The sequence below is a fragment of the Sylvia atricapilla genome, chromosome 16 (genome assembly GCF_009819655.1).
Source record: "Sylvia atricapilla isolate bSylAtr1 chromosome 16, bSylAtr1.pri, whole genome shotgun sequence".
In the NCBI taxonomy this organism is placed as follows: domain Eukaryota; kingdom Metazoa; phylum Chordata; class Aves; order Passeriformes; family Sylviidae; genus Sylvia; species Sylvia atricapilla.
This window is the reverse complement of record NC_089155.1, coordinates 480,795-496,391: the sequence shown is the minus strand read 5'-3', so window position 1 is coordinate 496,391 and position 15,597 is coordinate 480,795. Positions and strand designations below refer to the sequence as shown.

General features: G+C 56.9%; 1 protein-coding gene across 7 annotated transcripts in view; it reads right to left on the bottom strand.

Annotated features, from left to right (window-relative positions):
* The window catches only part of EPB41L1 (erythrocyte membrane protein band 4.1 like 1), a 54,672-nt gene that overhangs the window by 3,803 nt on the left and 35,272 nt on the right, over window positions 1-15,597 (bottom strand). For 2 of the 7 annotated variants that reach the window (XM_066330487.1, XM_066330488.1), the window contains 10 exons: window positions 15,020-15,211; window positions 13,755-13,853; window positions 6,953-9,514; window positions 6,311-6,418; window positions 4,781-5,179; window positions 3,345-3,413; window positions 2,836-2,916; window positions 2,585-2,647; window positions 1,583-1,678; window positions 650-730 (listed from right to left, as the gene is read on the bottom strand). In XM_066330487.1, the coding sequence (XP_066186584.1) occupies window positions 650-730; window positions 1,583-1,678; window positions 2,585-2,647; window positions 2,836-2,916; window positions 3,345-3,413; window positions 4,781-5,179; window positions 6,311-6,418; window positions 6,953-9,514; window positions 13,755-13,853; window positions 15,020-15,211 (3,750 nt within the window). The remainder of the gene's footprint in view (window positions 1-649; window positions 731-1,582; window positions 1,679-2,584; window positions 2,648-2,835; window positions 2,917-3,344; window positions 3,414-4,780; window positions 5,180-6,310; window positions 6,419-6,952; window positions 9,515-13,754; window positions 13,854-15,019; window positions 15,212-15,597) is intronic. The other 5 variants (XM_066330491.1, XM_066330492.1, XM_066330489.1 and 2 more) reach the window with 4 other exon arrangements.

The window sequence follows — 15,597 nt, the reverse complement described above, 5'->3', positions numbered from 1 at the left end:
TCACATGCTGCTTTTCTCTGCTGTTTTTCTGTACAGATGTGCTACTGAAACCTGGGCAAAGGAAAACACTAGAAAAATCTACAGGAATTATTAAATTCATTATTCTAATTCTAAAAATTATTTTAGAGCCTTTTAATTACTTTATCTCTTTAATTTTTTTTCTTGAGTAACAAATCCCAAAGGATGAGGCTACAGTAAAATGACTCTGTGGCCCTAAAGACTTGTGTCAGTCTTTGTTATTTTGTCACAAAAGTGTGTCACTTTTTGTCCTCTGACACTGAGGCAGAGGCAAAACACCATCACCTGGAGAGACTCAACCTGTAGTGAGATTGTGCTGGAAGAAAGAGGTGACCTGGGTCACTCTGGAGTATTTCAACAGAGAAAGGGCACCTGGAAATGTGTTTATGACCATAAAAAAGAGATGCCATCACTCTGTTCTGCCCTGGAATGTGACCTTTGCCATGGCTTCATGGCAGAGATGGCCTAAGGGTCACTGCACCCATGGAAACCCACCCTGCTCAACAGGTCTGGGGCCTCGGTGGTCAGTTTTTGGACAGAAGGGGTAAATACGTTCAGCCAGAAGTAGAAACAGGCAGTGCTTCATCCAGGGACAGTCAGAACCAGGCAAAGGCTGGGCATCTCCTCCTACCTGGTCCTGGTCCACATCTTCATCTCCTGTGATGATGATGCGCTTCTCTATCCGGGTCTCGGAGAAGCCCCCCTTCACAGTCTGCATGAGGAGAAGGAGAGCTGTCACCCCTGTCCCAGCAGTCAGCTCCAGGCAGGGAGCTGCCATGGGAGCAGGACCAGCATCAGCATCCCCTCAGGAACCGCCCTATAACTCAGCACAGCTCCCACTGTGCTTGATTCAGGGAGAAGTGTGATACACAGCAGCCCACAGCGGGGAAGGAGAGGAGCTGAGGGCAGGTACCAAGCACCCTCCTGCTGCTCAGCTCCCTCACAGAGCTGCTCCTGTCTTTAGAGAATCACAGAATCACTGAGGCTGGCAAAGCTCTCTGACATCACCAAGCCCAACTGCTCCCCCAGCACTGCCAAGGCCACCACTGACCATGTCCCCAGGTGCCACAGCCACACATCTTTGAAACCCCTGCAGGGATGGGACTCCACCACTGCCCTGGGCAGCCTATGCCAGTGCCTGACCACCCTTTCTGTGAGGAAATTTTCACTAATATCCAATTCAAACCTCCCCTGGTGCAACTTGAGGCCATTTCCTCTTATCCTGTCCCTTGTTCTCTGGAAGAAGAGCACGTATTAAATCTGGGGATGCAATGGCCATGGGTGAGACCCTCTGCTGCAGCCTCACCTCCTTCACTTCCCACGCCTGGCCTGCCCCTGGCTGAGTGTACCCCTGGCTGTGCTTGCCTGCTGTGGTCACACCTGGCTGGATGGGACAGGCATGCCAAGGCACAGAGCACTCTGTGGGATCGCCATTCCCATGGGACAGCACACAGCTCTTGGCTTGTTGGAAGGAGAGGGGCCCTTTCTGCTGTACTAAGCACAATATAAATTAACTCATCCCCTAACTCCAGTGGCCCTCAGGAAGCCCTGGAGCTGCTCTCACCTTGGTAACGTGGGTGGTGGTGGAAGTGGAGAGCGTCTCCGCAGTGGCGCTGAATATGCTGGTGAGCACCTCCTTCCCAGCAGAGCCGCCAGAGATCTGCAGGACACCAGCAGCAGAGTCAGGGGGACGTCCTGGGAGACCCCCAGCCCAGCTCCCAGTGAGCCAGGACCTTCCCACTGGGATGCACCCACTCAGCCAAGCACAAGAGGGAAAGCATGGCAAGAGAAAAAGGTACTGAGTTGTGCTTTCAGCTGTACCAAAGGCTTGGAGGGAAAAGGGAGAGGTTTCCACAGGTAACCCTGGCCCACAGCTGCTGGAAAGGGCCTCAGCAGTGCATAGTGGTCTCATGGCTTCTTTTGTCTCTTCCCCACCCACCCTCAGGGCCACTCTAGCACAGAGCTCTCAGGCTTCCTTTATCTCTGTCCATCCCACTGAGCATGCCAAGGGCTGGGATGGCTGGGAAGGATGCACTGGTACCCCAGCCCCAGTGCCAGCTCTGCTCTCCCTACACCACAAAGGGATGAGCCTGGGAGCAGCACCTGGTGTTGGGCCAGGCTGGACTCCATCAAAACAAGAGGATGGAGTAAGAAATCCCTTTCCAGAGGAACAGCTGTGCTGGGTAGGATGGTTGGTGGCCATCACTTCCACTAGGAGTCAGGAGACTTTGTGGGTGGCCTTGGGTGAACCTGCAGGACATCCAGAGCTAAATGCATCTCAGCCCACTGCAGCAGGGACTGGGGTATTTTTGGGAATTATCCTCCTCAGGAAGATGCTCAAGGTATGGGTCTGGCATAGGAAAAACCCCACGGGTCGGGGTCTCCTGACTTCTTGCTCCCCAGCCTTCTGAATATCCTTCTGTCCTTCCCAGTACCAGCACATCAGCCAGGTGCCAGGGCTGGGAACAGAGCAGCAGGCCCATGGGACCAATGACACCCGCTCCCAGCCCCACAGGGTTGCCTTCCCCAGCTTGGCCCGGCTGGTGGCACCACTGTCCCCCCTCACCGGTGACAGAGAGCGAAGGTCTGTGGTGGGAGCGGCCCCTTTGCCAGCCTTGGCGCCATGATCCTGAAAGAAGAGCAGACAGGCACGTTGACTCATGTTGGCATGCGGCAAATGTGCCAGGTGCCACCCTCCAAAGACACCCCGGGTGGGGCAGGGTCCCCCCAGAACAGCTGGCCCCCATCACTCCAGCTGGAACAGAGGGACCACAGGGGACAAGGGCTCCCCTCCCCTCGAGGGCCAGCCCTGCTTACTGAGGTCACCAGCGCTGTCTCTGTGGTGCCAGCCTGGGCAGTGGTGGTGGTGTCCCTGATGCCAGGGGTGCCTCCGTCCACCTGCCAGGGCAAAGGAAACCACATGAGCCTCGAGGTGCCACTAGAGAATGAGTGGCACTTGCAGGGACAGTGTGACAATATCCTTGCTGCCAGAGGAACCCAAGGAAGGCCATGAGGCCACAGAGGGCTGGTGACTGTCACCCACTACAGATATTCCTGTGTGCCAGCACTGCCCAGCGGCATGGCAGATGGGGCCAGGGACACTCAGACAATATCTCTGGTTGGGCTTTAGTTTGTGTTTTAGGGACTTCAGCAAGCCAAGGGTGAGCAGAGGCCTCCAACAACCCCACAAAGCCCCTGCCCTCCCAGCACTGCTGCCAGGGACAGGCTTTGGTGGGCTGAGGCTTTGGGGACCCTCAGAGAGGGCTCAACCTCTTTGGGGCCTTGGGGAGCCACCATGTCACCTGAGCTGTGTGTGTGGTGCTGACCTGATGTGGAGTGGAGCCTTCTGCTTCGGGCTTCTTCAGAGTCACAGCGTCTGCTTTTGGGGCTGAAGGCTGCAGGAGGAACAGCACAGAGTCAGCAGACCAGGCCCTGGGGCACTATGCCAACAGCCCTGAGTGCTCTGTCCATGACACAGCGCTGGAAAGAGAATACCTTTAGGGTCCTTTCCAACCCAGGCACACTCCTGATTCTATGCTCCTTGTGGCCCTGGCAGAGCCTGCCCTGCTCCTCCACAGGTGGCACACACATGATGTCCTGTGAGCGTCACACTGAGACTTACCTGGGCAAACAGCAGGGCTGCACTACTGCCCTGGGCAGATGGGCACCATCCACAGTGCCCTGTAACCCACACACACTAAATGAGGCCTGCTGCTCTGTCCCTGGGATTTTTTGGATAGATTTACAGACACCATGGATAAGGACAAATTGTTCTTCAAAAGCCAAATGAGACCCATCAAACCAGTTTCAGGCATGTGCTGCAGCCATTTTGTGACCTGCAACAGCTCCTGGTGGCAGAGGCTGGCATAGGACAATGACACAGGCTGCCAGCACTGCCCCACTGTAGGAAACTGGAGCTGCCAAGGGCTCCTAAATGGGGGATGCTTCACCAATGCTCAGGATTCCTGAGCCAACAGCTCCCTGGCCAGACTGGCCCTGGAGCAGATTCCCCATGGCCACAGCACTGGACACTCCACACCAGGGTTTCCAGGATGACTGAGAGACAGCTCCCTCTAATTCTGCAGCTCTTTCCTGGCTTTAGACCTGGACTAACCTCAGCAGGTCTGGCCAGCACTGGGGACTTACCTGCAGGGCTGGATGCTGTCCTGGGTGGCTGGGCTGGAGATGGCCCTGGCCCAGCACAGAGACAAGGCCACATGGAGCTGGGGCTGGTTCTGCTGTTCTGTCCCCATGCGTGCTTTCAGCCCCACACACATGCACATGCAATCTTGTTAGCCCTGTTATGAGCCCTCCCAGCACAGAGTGACCCTCCATGAGCTCCAAGGTGGCTCCACGAGGCCAATCCCTCCCAGCCCCACCATGACCAAAGAGGTTAGTGGGCAGCACATGGCTCTGCACTACACAGACTCGTCACTGAATTCATGCAGGACACGAGGACTGCTCCGATGGTTAGTGCCATGTGCCATCCCTGCGGCGCACATGCTGCCGTGGGCTGAGGGCGGGGCAGCCACACTCAGGGACCGAGAGGTGACAGTGACTTCTCCTGGTTAGCAGATGCACAAAGCACGCAACAGAGCCATGCAACACAGACACAGCGTGCACTGGGCAGGAATGGGGGGTGGCAGCCAGCATGCTCCCCGGAACCAGCCGGGAGCGCACACCCGCCAAGCAATGCCGGGCACAAGGGACACGGAGACACGATGGCACTGGGCTGGTCCCGGTGAATGGTGTTCCTGTGTACCTCTGGCTGGGAGACATCTGGGCTGGGCTGGGAGACCTTATCCCTGCCTTTGACATCCTCTTCTAGTCCAGGAACTACTTTGTCAGTACGCTGGAGGGAAATCAGGCCTTCATCTTCCGTTTCGCTCTTGTCCTTGTCCAGCTCGGGCAGGCTCCGGGAGATGTCCTCAAAGGCTGTGCCGTGGAAGTCCCCGATGACAGTGAAGTCCACCTCTGCTTCTAGGCTGGATGTGGAGCTGACTGTGATGCTGGAGCACTTGCGCTCAATGGCCAGGTGGTTGTCCTTCAGGAAGACTGAGTCTTTCTCCTGGTCGGGCTCCTCGTCTCCGGTATCGCTCTCAGGGGCCCTGTGCCGGGGCGGCTTAACCCTCTCCTCAGGGCCCTCCCTCACACCCGCTCTCTGAAGGAGACACAATTGGGGAGAGACGGGGCCGTGAGCACTGCGGGGCAGCACTGGCGGGGACACGGCGCCAGGAGAAGAGGGAGGAGGCGAAGGGAGAGGAGGAGGAAGGCTGCAGCAAACATCACAGAGTAGAGTCAAACACAACTCAAGCATGGAGACCGAAACCTTTCTGACAGCAGTGGCTTTGCTGGGGGAGAGAAGGCGACTCAATTGGATTGTGCCAAAAGTTTGTCGGCAATGAATCATTTCAAAAAGGCTCGGTCAGACAAAAAAAAAAAGCTCGGCCAGTTTGGAGGCACTTCAGTGCACTGGTGGAAGCAGATGGATGCAAAACAATGGGTCTGATAGGAGACATTCAGAAAGAGCTCAGACACAGGGCTATCAGTGACTCAAAAAAAAAACAAAAACAAGGGAAAGAAAGAGAGAAGAGTTTGAAAGGGAAGGGCCCGTAAGCCAGGCACAGTGAGGGAGAAGCAAAGGAGGCTGCCAATTGCACTGAGGAGGAGTGAGGCAATTCCACTGAGCATTCTATGAAGCATCATCCTGGGGGCAGGTCCAGCCCAAAAGCTGCCCCAGGGTGACTCTGCCCCACGGACACCACCTGCCCCTCCAGAGGCCTCAGGTGAGTCTCAGGGTGACCTGGTCAGTGTAATTGACAGCATGGCCAGAGCCAAGGGATGACCTCCCTCCATCCACTCTTCTCCAGACACGGACATACCTCTCAACACTGCCATCGGAGGGGACGTGTCCCACTGCCACACTTTGCCATGAAGCCATGGGAAATATAGACCCAGTTGTCCCTTAGGAACAGCTCTAAGCCCACCGATGCCAGAAGAAACCCCACCTCCTGGCCTCTGCTTCCGAGCGTTTGCAGCCAGGGCCATCCCCCCACGGGCCGGGCTGTGCCGGCACACCCCTCCCTCGGCACTGTGGGAGGTTGAGAGGTATGGGCGAAACACAGGGTGTCCAGCAGCGCCGGAGGAACACGCCTGCAGACACGTGTTGGGGGGTGTCTGACCAATACATACAGAGCGCCCGGCAAGGGGAGTGGAGGGGCAGCAACAGCCCTGGCCGCGGGGCGAGCGCTCACACTGCCGGGAGAAACACTTAGCAAAACAGCACTGAGACCTGCGAGACCACTGGAACAGCAGCCTTTACATTCTCTTCTTTCAGACTGGATTTTACTGATGGGTCATATAAATCCTTTTCTTCCCCACTTGGTTCCTGAGATTTGCTCTGGATTAGAGAAAAGGGTTAGTCGGAAGGAAACGAACTCTGCAGGAGCTGCTCTAGTGCTCACAAGAGCAAGGGAAGCTACTCCATCACCCGGCCACCAGCTTGCTGAAGGCAGGGCAGGGTAGGGGCTAAGCAAGAAGGGGTATCAACCAACGTAGGAAATGCAGGGGTGAAGCTGGAAGCGTGGGCACGCTGCTGCTGGGGTTGCGTGTCCGTGGCAGTCCCAGCTCCTCCAGCCACCCCCCGGCGCCCTCTCCTGCTCCCGGCCACGGAGCTTGGGTGCCCCTCCTGGGTTCAGCGAGCGGCATTCTCCAGGGAGCCAGAATGTTGGGGCGGCACAAAACAAAAGCTGATGAACCGACTGGGCAGTGGCTGCGCATGCAGCCAGTGAAGCCTGACCACAGACACAGACAGAGAGGACAGGGATGCAAAGCGCCTGCTGCCAGTCAATGGATGTGTGAGGAGCCACTGGACACGGGCAGAGCCACAGAACATGCGCATGAATGTCCCGTCCGGACGGTTCAGTGGAGTTACCACGGCCTCAGCCAGGGTGAGCTCGCAGCCAGAGTCGGGCGAGGCCAGGTCAGCACTGTCTTCTTCGTGCTCAGGGTCAGCAGAGACATGTTCCTTCAGGGAGCGATGCTGGAAGGTGTCTCCTGAACCAGCCCCTTGCCCAAGGGCCAAGGAGCCCACACTGGACACAGGTCCCAGTGCAAGGGGTGAGGCGAGGCCAGTGCTCAAAGACACGTCCTGTGCCAGATTTGTCTTCCCCATGGCTGTCACCGATGTCTCAGCTTCAGGCACACACTCCTGTCCTTCCTGGGCTGCCCTTCGCTCCACCTCACCTTGCTCAAACATCTTAATCTTGGAGGCCACTGAGGTTTCCCTGAAGCTCTTGCTGTCCTGCTGGTTTCCTGGGGCCATGGTAGCATCCCCATGCTCCTGGGACACAGCTCCTGCCAGCCCAGCCATGCACACTGACACCCCAGCCTCTGCTGGATGAGTCTCGCCACTTGATTGCCCTGCCCTGCCTTCATTCCCCAGGGCAGAGAGCTGGGACGCCTCGCTTCCTTGGCACAATCCTGCTGCAGGGGACTGGAAGTGTGGGACATCAGCAGCTATTCTGGGAGGAGACTCATCCTGCAGTGGCTGTTCTGGAGCCAGACCACTGTCCCTGGCACTTTCTGTGATTGTCCAGCTCCCACCCTGCAGATCTTGTCCCACATTTAACTCCGAGTCCTGGTGTGGCTCTTGTGCTTTTGGATCTGCAGTGTGGAGGGTTAAGTCTCTCACGATTGTCTCAGTCTGGTGTTCTGCTTCTTCTCCCTTGGGGGGCAGCTCAGCCATGCCAAGGCTTTTGTCATGGGACAGTTCTTCCATCCCAAAGCCTTCATCTCTGGTTGGCTTCCCTGGTCCTGAGCCTTGGAAGAGCTCTTTGATCATGGGCTTCTCCTCCTGCAGTGGCTCTTCAGTGGCAGGGACATTGCTATGTGCTGTGTCCATGTCCTGGGCAACCTCCCTGGTGGCCAGGTGTCTAACCTGGAATGACTCTGCTGCAGTGTCTGTGTTTTGGGGTGGTTCTCCTGTAACAGGACGTGTCTCCTGATGCAGTTTCCGTGAGGCAAATCCCACATTTTGGGATTGTTCTTCAGCTTCAGGTTTGGTGCCCATGGGTAGTGCCACCTCCATGGAGGGGTCCATACCCTCAGGCATGGCCACCCCTCTGGCAGGGCTGGTGCCCAGGGACAGGTCTATGCTCTGAGGCTCTGTGCCCGGAGATGGCTCCACAGGGACTGGGCTGGGTTTCTGGGGAAGGGGTGGAGGTACAGGAGCATTGGGTTTGTCTCCCTCCAGCCCCACGGTGTGAGTATGGCCCTGCCAGCACCCAGCTGATGATGATGGTGACTTGGGCTCTATCTCTTCCATCTGGAGAACCACTCTGGCACATTCCTCCCTGTCGCTGTCTGCTCCAACCCCTTCTGAGAGCCCCTCCAGTTCTGGGCAGACGTCTGGGGACTGTGCTGGTCTTCCTCTGTGCTCCTCAGCCCTGGCATCATCCCCTGCCAGGCCACATGGCTTAAAGCCTCCCACTGAGCTCTGCAGCTCCATCTCCTCTGGTCCCACCTCCTGGGAACACAGCAGGGCTTCACTTCCCGTGGGTGCTCCTCCAAGCACACCAGCACCAGGTCCTTTCTCTGGCTGCAGGGACAGCTCTTCCCACCCAGAGAGGGCATGTGCCCCCAGGCTGGTCCCATCCCAGCTCATCCCAGGCAACTCTGGTGCTCCAGTGGGTTTTCCAGACACTGTACTGTGTTGGTGACTTGCTGAGGAGAGAGGTTGGAATCCTTCTGCCACGGGTGCCACGTGCCCAGATCCCTCCCTGGATGTGTTTACTGGGGTTTTTGGTCTCTCCTCCAAGCCAAGCCACCCACCAGTGTCCAAGACCAGGTGCGTTTTACTGTCCTTCTCCCCCTCTGGATCTCCTAAGTAGATGATCCTCTGGGTTGCAGAAGTTTCTGAGCTGTCGTCACCAGCCTTCACTTTAATTTTCAGGAGCTCTGGGGCTGCGGCTGGCAATCTGGCCTCCTGCTTCCTGAAGGCTGCAGAAGCATGTTCCTTGGAGAGCAGCTCACCTCCTCCCTGGGAAGGCTCTGGCTCCAAAATCTTGGTCCTTTGCCTCTCTTCAGGCTGCTGACAGGGCTTGGGCAGCTCTGTCTCCCTGGTGGCTGTGCCTTTGCCCGGCTCTTGGGGCTCCCCCTCCATGCTCTTGGTGGGTGGATGGGCCGCCCCCGGGCTGGCCTCACCCCTGCTTTCCTTCTCATAGAGCTCATCCTCCCACACAGACTCAAAATCCTCGGGACTAGCAATCATTTTGGCTCTCTTCCTTGTCTCCAAGGCTGCAGCTGCCAGCTCTTCCTGGCCTGGCACGTCCTTGGCTTTCCCTACCGTCACCTCCACTTTCATCAGGCTCCCACTCGTGTTCCCCTCCGAGGTACCTGCACGTGCTTCTTCTGTCTTGGCTCTCAGAGTTTTCCTCAGAGCTACAGCTTCCAGCCTAGGGGCTTCTCTCTCTATAAATACCCAGTGCTCCGAGCCCTGTATTGCAATTGGAGCAAGAAGAGTTAAACGCATCAATACCCTGGCCCCGACTGCTGCTGGCACGAGTGGCACAGCTGGTCTGCCTGGCTATGTCATCATCATTATTATTATTATTATTATTATTATTATTATTATTATTATTATTGTTCTTATCAAGGCCAGAGTTGAGGCTCTGTACAAAGAGCCTGGCAACTCACTGACGGAGAGAGGGACTGGAAATAAGGAGCTGATGCCACACTGGGGACTGAGGCAGTGTCCCCTCTAGGGACAGTGCTTTGCTGTGGTTGGTGGCTCCCTGACGCACCTGCAATACCTGGGGTTTTGTTGGTGGCACAGAGTGGGAGTGGAGCACCCTGCAGACACATTAACCAGACCGTGTCTCTCTGGAGGCAGGGGAACACAGCTGACTGCCCCCTGGTTTTCAGCTAGCTCTGGCAATTCCCAGGGGTGAGATTTCACTGGAAGCAAGACCTGGGGTTTTGGGTAGCTTCACTCTCAGCTTCATCCATGTGCTCTAAGAATATGTCAGACCGCCAAGAGCACGAGCAGGGAAAGAAACCACCTGAAGCTATCAGCAAGGCCCTGTCCTTTTCATACGAGATGCTACAGCTCAGATTCCTGCAAAGGCCATCCCTCCTTTCCAGCCCATCAGGGACATCTCAGAACCCACCATGCTGGAATCAAGTGTTCAGAAAGTGTCACCTGTGAAAGTGTAAAGGATCACGGGCTCAGCAGCAGAATAAGGCAAAGGCCACGGAGCATCCTGCAGCACAGCCACAGAGGGAATGTCACCGTGCTGCTGGCAGGGGACACCAGGTCACTGCTGCCAGGGACACCTTGTACATCCACGTGCTCATCTTGCACAACAGCTAAAGGCCTCATGAGTGCCAAGAACAAAGCACTGCTACAATCCAGCCACTTTTGGAACAGCAGGTAGGAAGTAACTTACAGGAAGAGAGTTTCAGGAGAACATCTGCACCATGAGGCAGCTCAGCCACCCCTGGCAGCACATGAGGGCAGTGCCGGGGATCCTCGTGGGGCTGGCACTGCCCATGGCACAGCCTGCCTGGGCACAGCCTGCAGCAAGGGCAAGGATGGTGCCCTCCAAGGCACCAGGATGCACTCCAGGCCCAGGGAGGGGTCTGCCTGTCCCCTCCCCCTCCAACCAGGAACAGTGATCCAAGGATCCCCCCATGCAGGGGGCCAGGGAAATGTTTGGAGCAGTTGCACACAAAATGCAAACCTAGTGACTGATACTGGAGAAGGGGAAACGGGGGGCAGAGGGGAGCAGAGCCAGAGGGAGGGAAGGGAAGATAATATTAGAGGAGAGAAAGAGAGGAAAACCAGTTACTAGTAGAAGAGCTCCCACAAGGAAATGAGAAATCAGTGAGAGCCCCAAGCAGAAAAATGCCATTCCCAGCTGCTGCTTTCTCTGTCAGGTGCCAAAGGAAGCAGAGCTCCTGCAGCACAATGCTGCGGGCCCTGCCTCTGCCTTCACTGCAGCCCCCTGCCTGCCTCTGCCTCAGGCAAGATTCCTGCTCCCCCCAAAAATCCCCAGGAGCCTGCAGGGAAGCACCTGGGAGCTGCACTGAGGCACAGCCCATGGGCCCCCAAGAGTACACCCCACCCCTGACGGCAGGGAGGTACCAACTCCTCAGAGTGCCAGGCAGCAAGGGCACCCTCTTCATCTGGTGCCAGAGAGATCCTGGCCAGGCAGCCCCACTGAGCAGCAGGGTCTGCAGGAGACCTGACCCCCAGCTCCCTCCAGCACGAACTTCTCTCATAGCCCCTTACCCTGCACCAGCTGCTCTGCAGCTCCCTTCCTCCACGCCTGCCTCCAGAGCAGCTTTTGTTCCTTCCCAGTCCATGGAAATGGGAACAGAGCTCATCAGTGCCTGCCAGGAGCAGTGGCTGCACCGGGGTCATTCCCAGTTGGGTTTGATCTGTGGCAGCAGCATCACCCCTCACTGGGAGGCTCAGTGGCTGCTGGGCAGCCCATGCTGGTGTCTGGCATTCATTCCCTCAGCACTCCCTCCTTCCATTCAGCAGCCACTCAACCAGGACACCACTCACTTTCCTGAGGGTGCAGCAGCTTCGCTCCTGCCCTCCTGTCCCACTGCTGAACCTGTTCTCAGCCAGGACAACGATGGACAGGTTGTGGGCACATGTACAAATCTCCTCAGCAAAGCCCTCTCATCCCTCTTCTCTGGCTGCAAACCAGAGTCCTTTGGAAGAGACCTTCCCTGGGCAAAGAGAATGAGTTTCTTCAGGCTCCTCCTCTGAGTTAAGGCCCAAGGTGAATGTTGTAGATCAAGAAGTCTGGTGTTCATCTATGATAGGACCTCTTCACCAGTCAGGAAAACCCCAAAGTTTCAGATTTATTTCCAAACCAGCTTCTTCCTTTTCCTCAGACTCTTGAGATGAGCACAGCCCAGCTGAATGGACATCCAGCTCCTGCTTGGTGTGAGGTGAACTCTTCTCTGCAGGGCTCAGTGCCAGCTCCAGCCACATCTCAGGGCTGCCCTCCTGTCTCCAGAGGCTGAGGGCTCTAAGGGATGCTTGGAGCAAATCTCTGGATACTCAGGCACATCCCTCAGGGAAGCAGGAAGGTCAGTGGGCTGGAGGATGGAGCCATCAAAGAGATGATGTTGGGAAAGGTCTGTCCAGAAACCAGCCTTGACCTCCCAAGGGAAAAGTGACTTTTCACACTTCCCTGCCCTCCCTCCCCATCTGCTCTAGGTGATTCCTACTGTGGCCTAGGCAGCACAAGAGACAGGAAGGAAAGAGGACAACAGAGAGCAGAGACAGCCTCTGCCCCTGCGAACAGGGGCCACAATCTCAGAGAGCCCCAGGCCTCTCCCCTGGGCATCCTTCAGGGCCCCTGGTGCCCTTCTCTGCTCTGAGGGAGACCCAGTTCACCTGAGAGGAAAGCATAGCCTCAGGAGAGGATAATGGGGAATCAGATGTTGGGACAAAACAGGGAGCTGGAGAGGCTCCTGACACTACCCAGTCCAGCATTCCTGTCCTCTAGCAGGAGTGAAGAGAGAGGGCTGGAAGTGTCAGACCACGCAACCTTAGTGGACCTGAAGCCCATGGGCACCAGGGGACCTTCTGGCAGTGATGAGAGCTCCAGGCTCTGCATATGTGCCGTCCTTGTGCCATCACCCCCTTGGGGCCATGGATCTCTTATGGAGACCACAGGCTCTGGCCTATGGGGATATGTGGGGATATTCCAGGCCTGAGTCTAAGTCACAGATGCCTGGAAAGAAACCACTGGTGACTGGAGAAACCACCTTAGGACCTGCACCCCAACTCAGGCTGGGCACGCCGAGGGCAAAACTGACTCAAGAGATGTGTGTGCACCTCACACCTGCTGTTTCTGTCCTCCAGCTCTGAAATAATGGAATGGGGAGGGTGCCAACATGGACCAGGAGATGCTGCAGCTCCGTTGAAGGTGCCATATCCTTGTTGAAGCCCAGGCTGTGCCCAAGCCCTCCCTGACCCCCGTCCTGCCTCCTGGGGATTGCTTCAGCCAGCCCAGGTTCAGGGTCCTGGGGATTGCTAGTGACTTCTGCATGGACTAAGGGATATCCACATGGAACAAGAGTGTGCCCAGCCTGTCCCCCACCCCTCTGCATCTCCCTGGTGCTCAGGCAGGACAAGTATCCCAGCACTGCATGTCCCTAGGGCAAACCATGCCTGAAACAAGGCTCAAACCCCAGCCTGCTTCTGGCTCAGTGAAGGCACCACTTTTGGCTGTTCCCTCCCCTGAGTTAAACCCACACACAGGAGGTACTGAGAGCTCACACCCGTCACACTGATGGAGTGTGACCTGGCTGCCCACAGGCACGGGTCCAAGGATGCCTCCAAGGATGCCCTTTGTCAGGGTGCCTGGCCCTAGGGAACTCCAGCTGCAGCCACGACAGCCTGAGGCTGCTGGAGCATCCACCCAGGTCCAGGACATTGGGTAACCCCTGCCTTGGGACCCTCAGTACTGGGCTCCAGCAAAGCCCCACATCAGCACTGGGAGTTCCCTCCAGGAACATATCTCAGAGTCCAGCAGGAACAGCCAGGGGAGAGGCTTCACCAACAGCCCTGTCCTGGGAGGGGTCCTGCCTGTCACCAGATAGGGGACCCAGCCAAAGGCAGCTCTGCTCAGAGGGCACAAGACCCCTCAGCAGGCTGGGGACCCCCACGGTGAGAGTGAGAGGTCGGGGAGGAAGGGGATGGTGACAACCTCAGGAGAGGAGACAAGGCTTTTCTGCGTGAAAGACTCCATGCTTAGGGAAGCTCCATGCTCAGATGCAAAATCGTCTAAGGTGTCCTCTTCCATTGTCTGTGCCAGCACGGAAACCCCAGCACCCATGGGGAGAGACAGAGGGAGGCAGAGACAGAGAGACAAAGAGAGAGAGAGAGAGAGAGAGAGAAAGGGAGAATTTGAGAAGGAATGAAGGGACAAAGGGTGGGCAGGTGGGTGAATGGATTGATGAATGGATGGAAGGATGGATAGATGGACAGAGGTCACAGCTGTGCCAGCTCTAGATGTTCCATTCACATCTCTGCACCTGATATATTCCATGGTAAAAGCAATCTGGGGGAAATCCCCTCTTCCTCTTCCCAGGCAAGTGCTTTGTGAGGGGCCACAGCCCCCCTGCAGCCCCGATCTCCGGGCAGTGCTAGGGCCCAGTGGGAACACGGGCAAATCCCGAATTCCCTACAGAGCCCATGCCCTCTCCACAGCAGGGGGCAGCCAGGGCACAGCAGCCTGGCTGTGTGGCACCCTCCTTCCTGGAGCCATGTCCCCTGCTGCAGGCACAGCACTGGCTCAGAGCCCCTCCGAGAGGACAGCAGGAGGGAGAGTCCCCAGCAGGGACAAGGCGTCCAGGCTGGCAGGGAGACACTCTTGTCACATGCTGCCTGCACCGAGCCCAGGAGAGCCCCAGAGCCCAGCAGGGCCCCATACCACACCCCTCCAACCTGGGGGCTCTGTCCTGGCACCCCAATTCCAGTGCTCTCCTGTCCCCACCATGGTCCCAGTGGAAAGCCAGTGTGCAGAATGCGCAAAAGGGAGGATGTGGGTGTGGGATGCCAGTGTGGCACCACTCATCACCCACCTCCTCCTACCACCCAGGTTTCACTGCTGAGAGAACCATGGGGCACCCCTGCACAGGGGCCTGGTCCTGCTCTGCTGGGGACACCCACAGACAGGAGCTGTGATGGCACTGCCCTACAGGCTGCTCCTGAAAAGAGTGAACAGAACCTCACCCCATGGGCCACCAGAGCCACAAATCACCTCTCAGGAAGCCCCAGAACACCTCCAGACCAGGGCTGTTCAGTCTCCTGCAGTGCCCAGGGAGACCCGCCCCCAGCAGTGAAAATGGTTCAAAAACTTAGAAACACCACCCCTGTCCCCTGCACGTCACTCCACTATGCTCCCTCAAGGAGCTGAAGGACTCCTCCCCAACAGATCTTGATTCTCTCTGAAAGAGAAGCAGAACAAACCTCAGTGGCCTTTTCAGGGGTTCCCTTTGGTGTTTCATCCTCATGCTTGGGTGAGGAAGAGGCTGGTGAGGAAGGCAGCCTCCTGTCCCGGTCCCTGTGAACCAGTTTGCTGTTGGGCTCCTTGAGGGTCCGCTTCAGCTCATTGATGCTGGCCTGATGCTTCAGCAAAACATCTTCTGGCTTGTCTAAAAACTTGGGAAGGAGAGATGAAGAGAGTGATGGTTAAAGCAGCGGCCCAGTCCAAAGGGATGAACAGGGCCACCGGGAGGGTTGGTGGCACACTGGGCTGGAATTTAGGGTCTCAGAAGCCAAATGAGGAGTGTAATGGAGCACCACGGTCTGCAGGTCTCACTGTAGGAGACGGAGCAGCTCTTTCACTGCAGGCAGCAGCAGAAGGGCAGCATGGGGCCAAACATGTATGGCAGGTAAAGGGCACGGCATAGCCTAGTGGCATCTCCAGGGCTCTGTGTCCTCCTGGCTGGGGACAAGCTAAAGATACCTGGAGGGAAAAGCAGGCTCTCCCTTAGGATTGGCAAGGAATGGGGCCTTGCTGGAAACATCAGCAGCCTGTGCTGTTG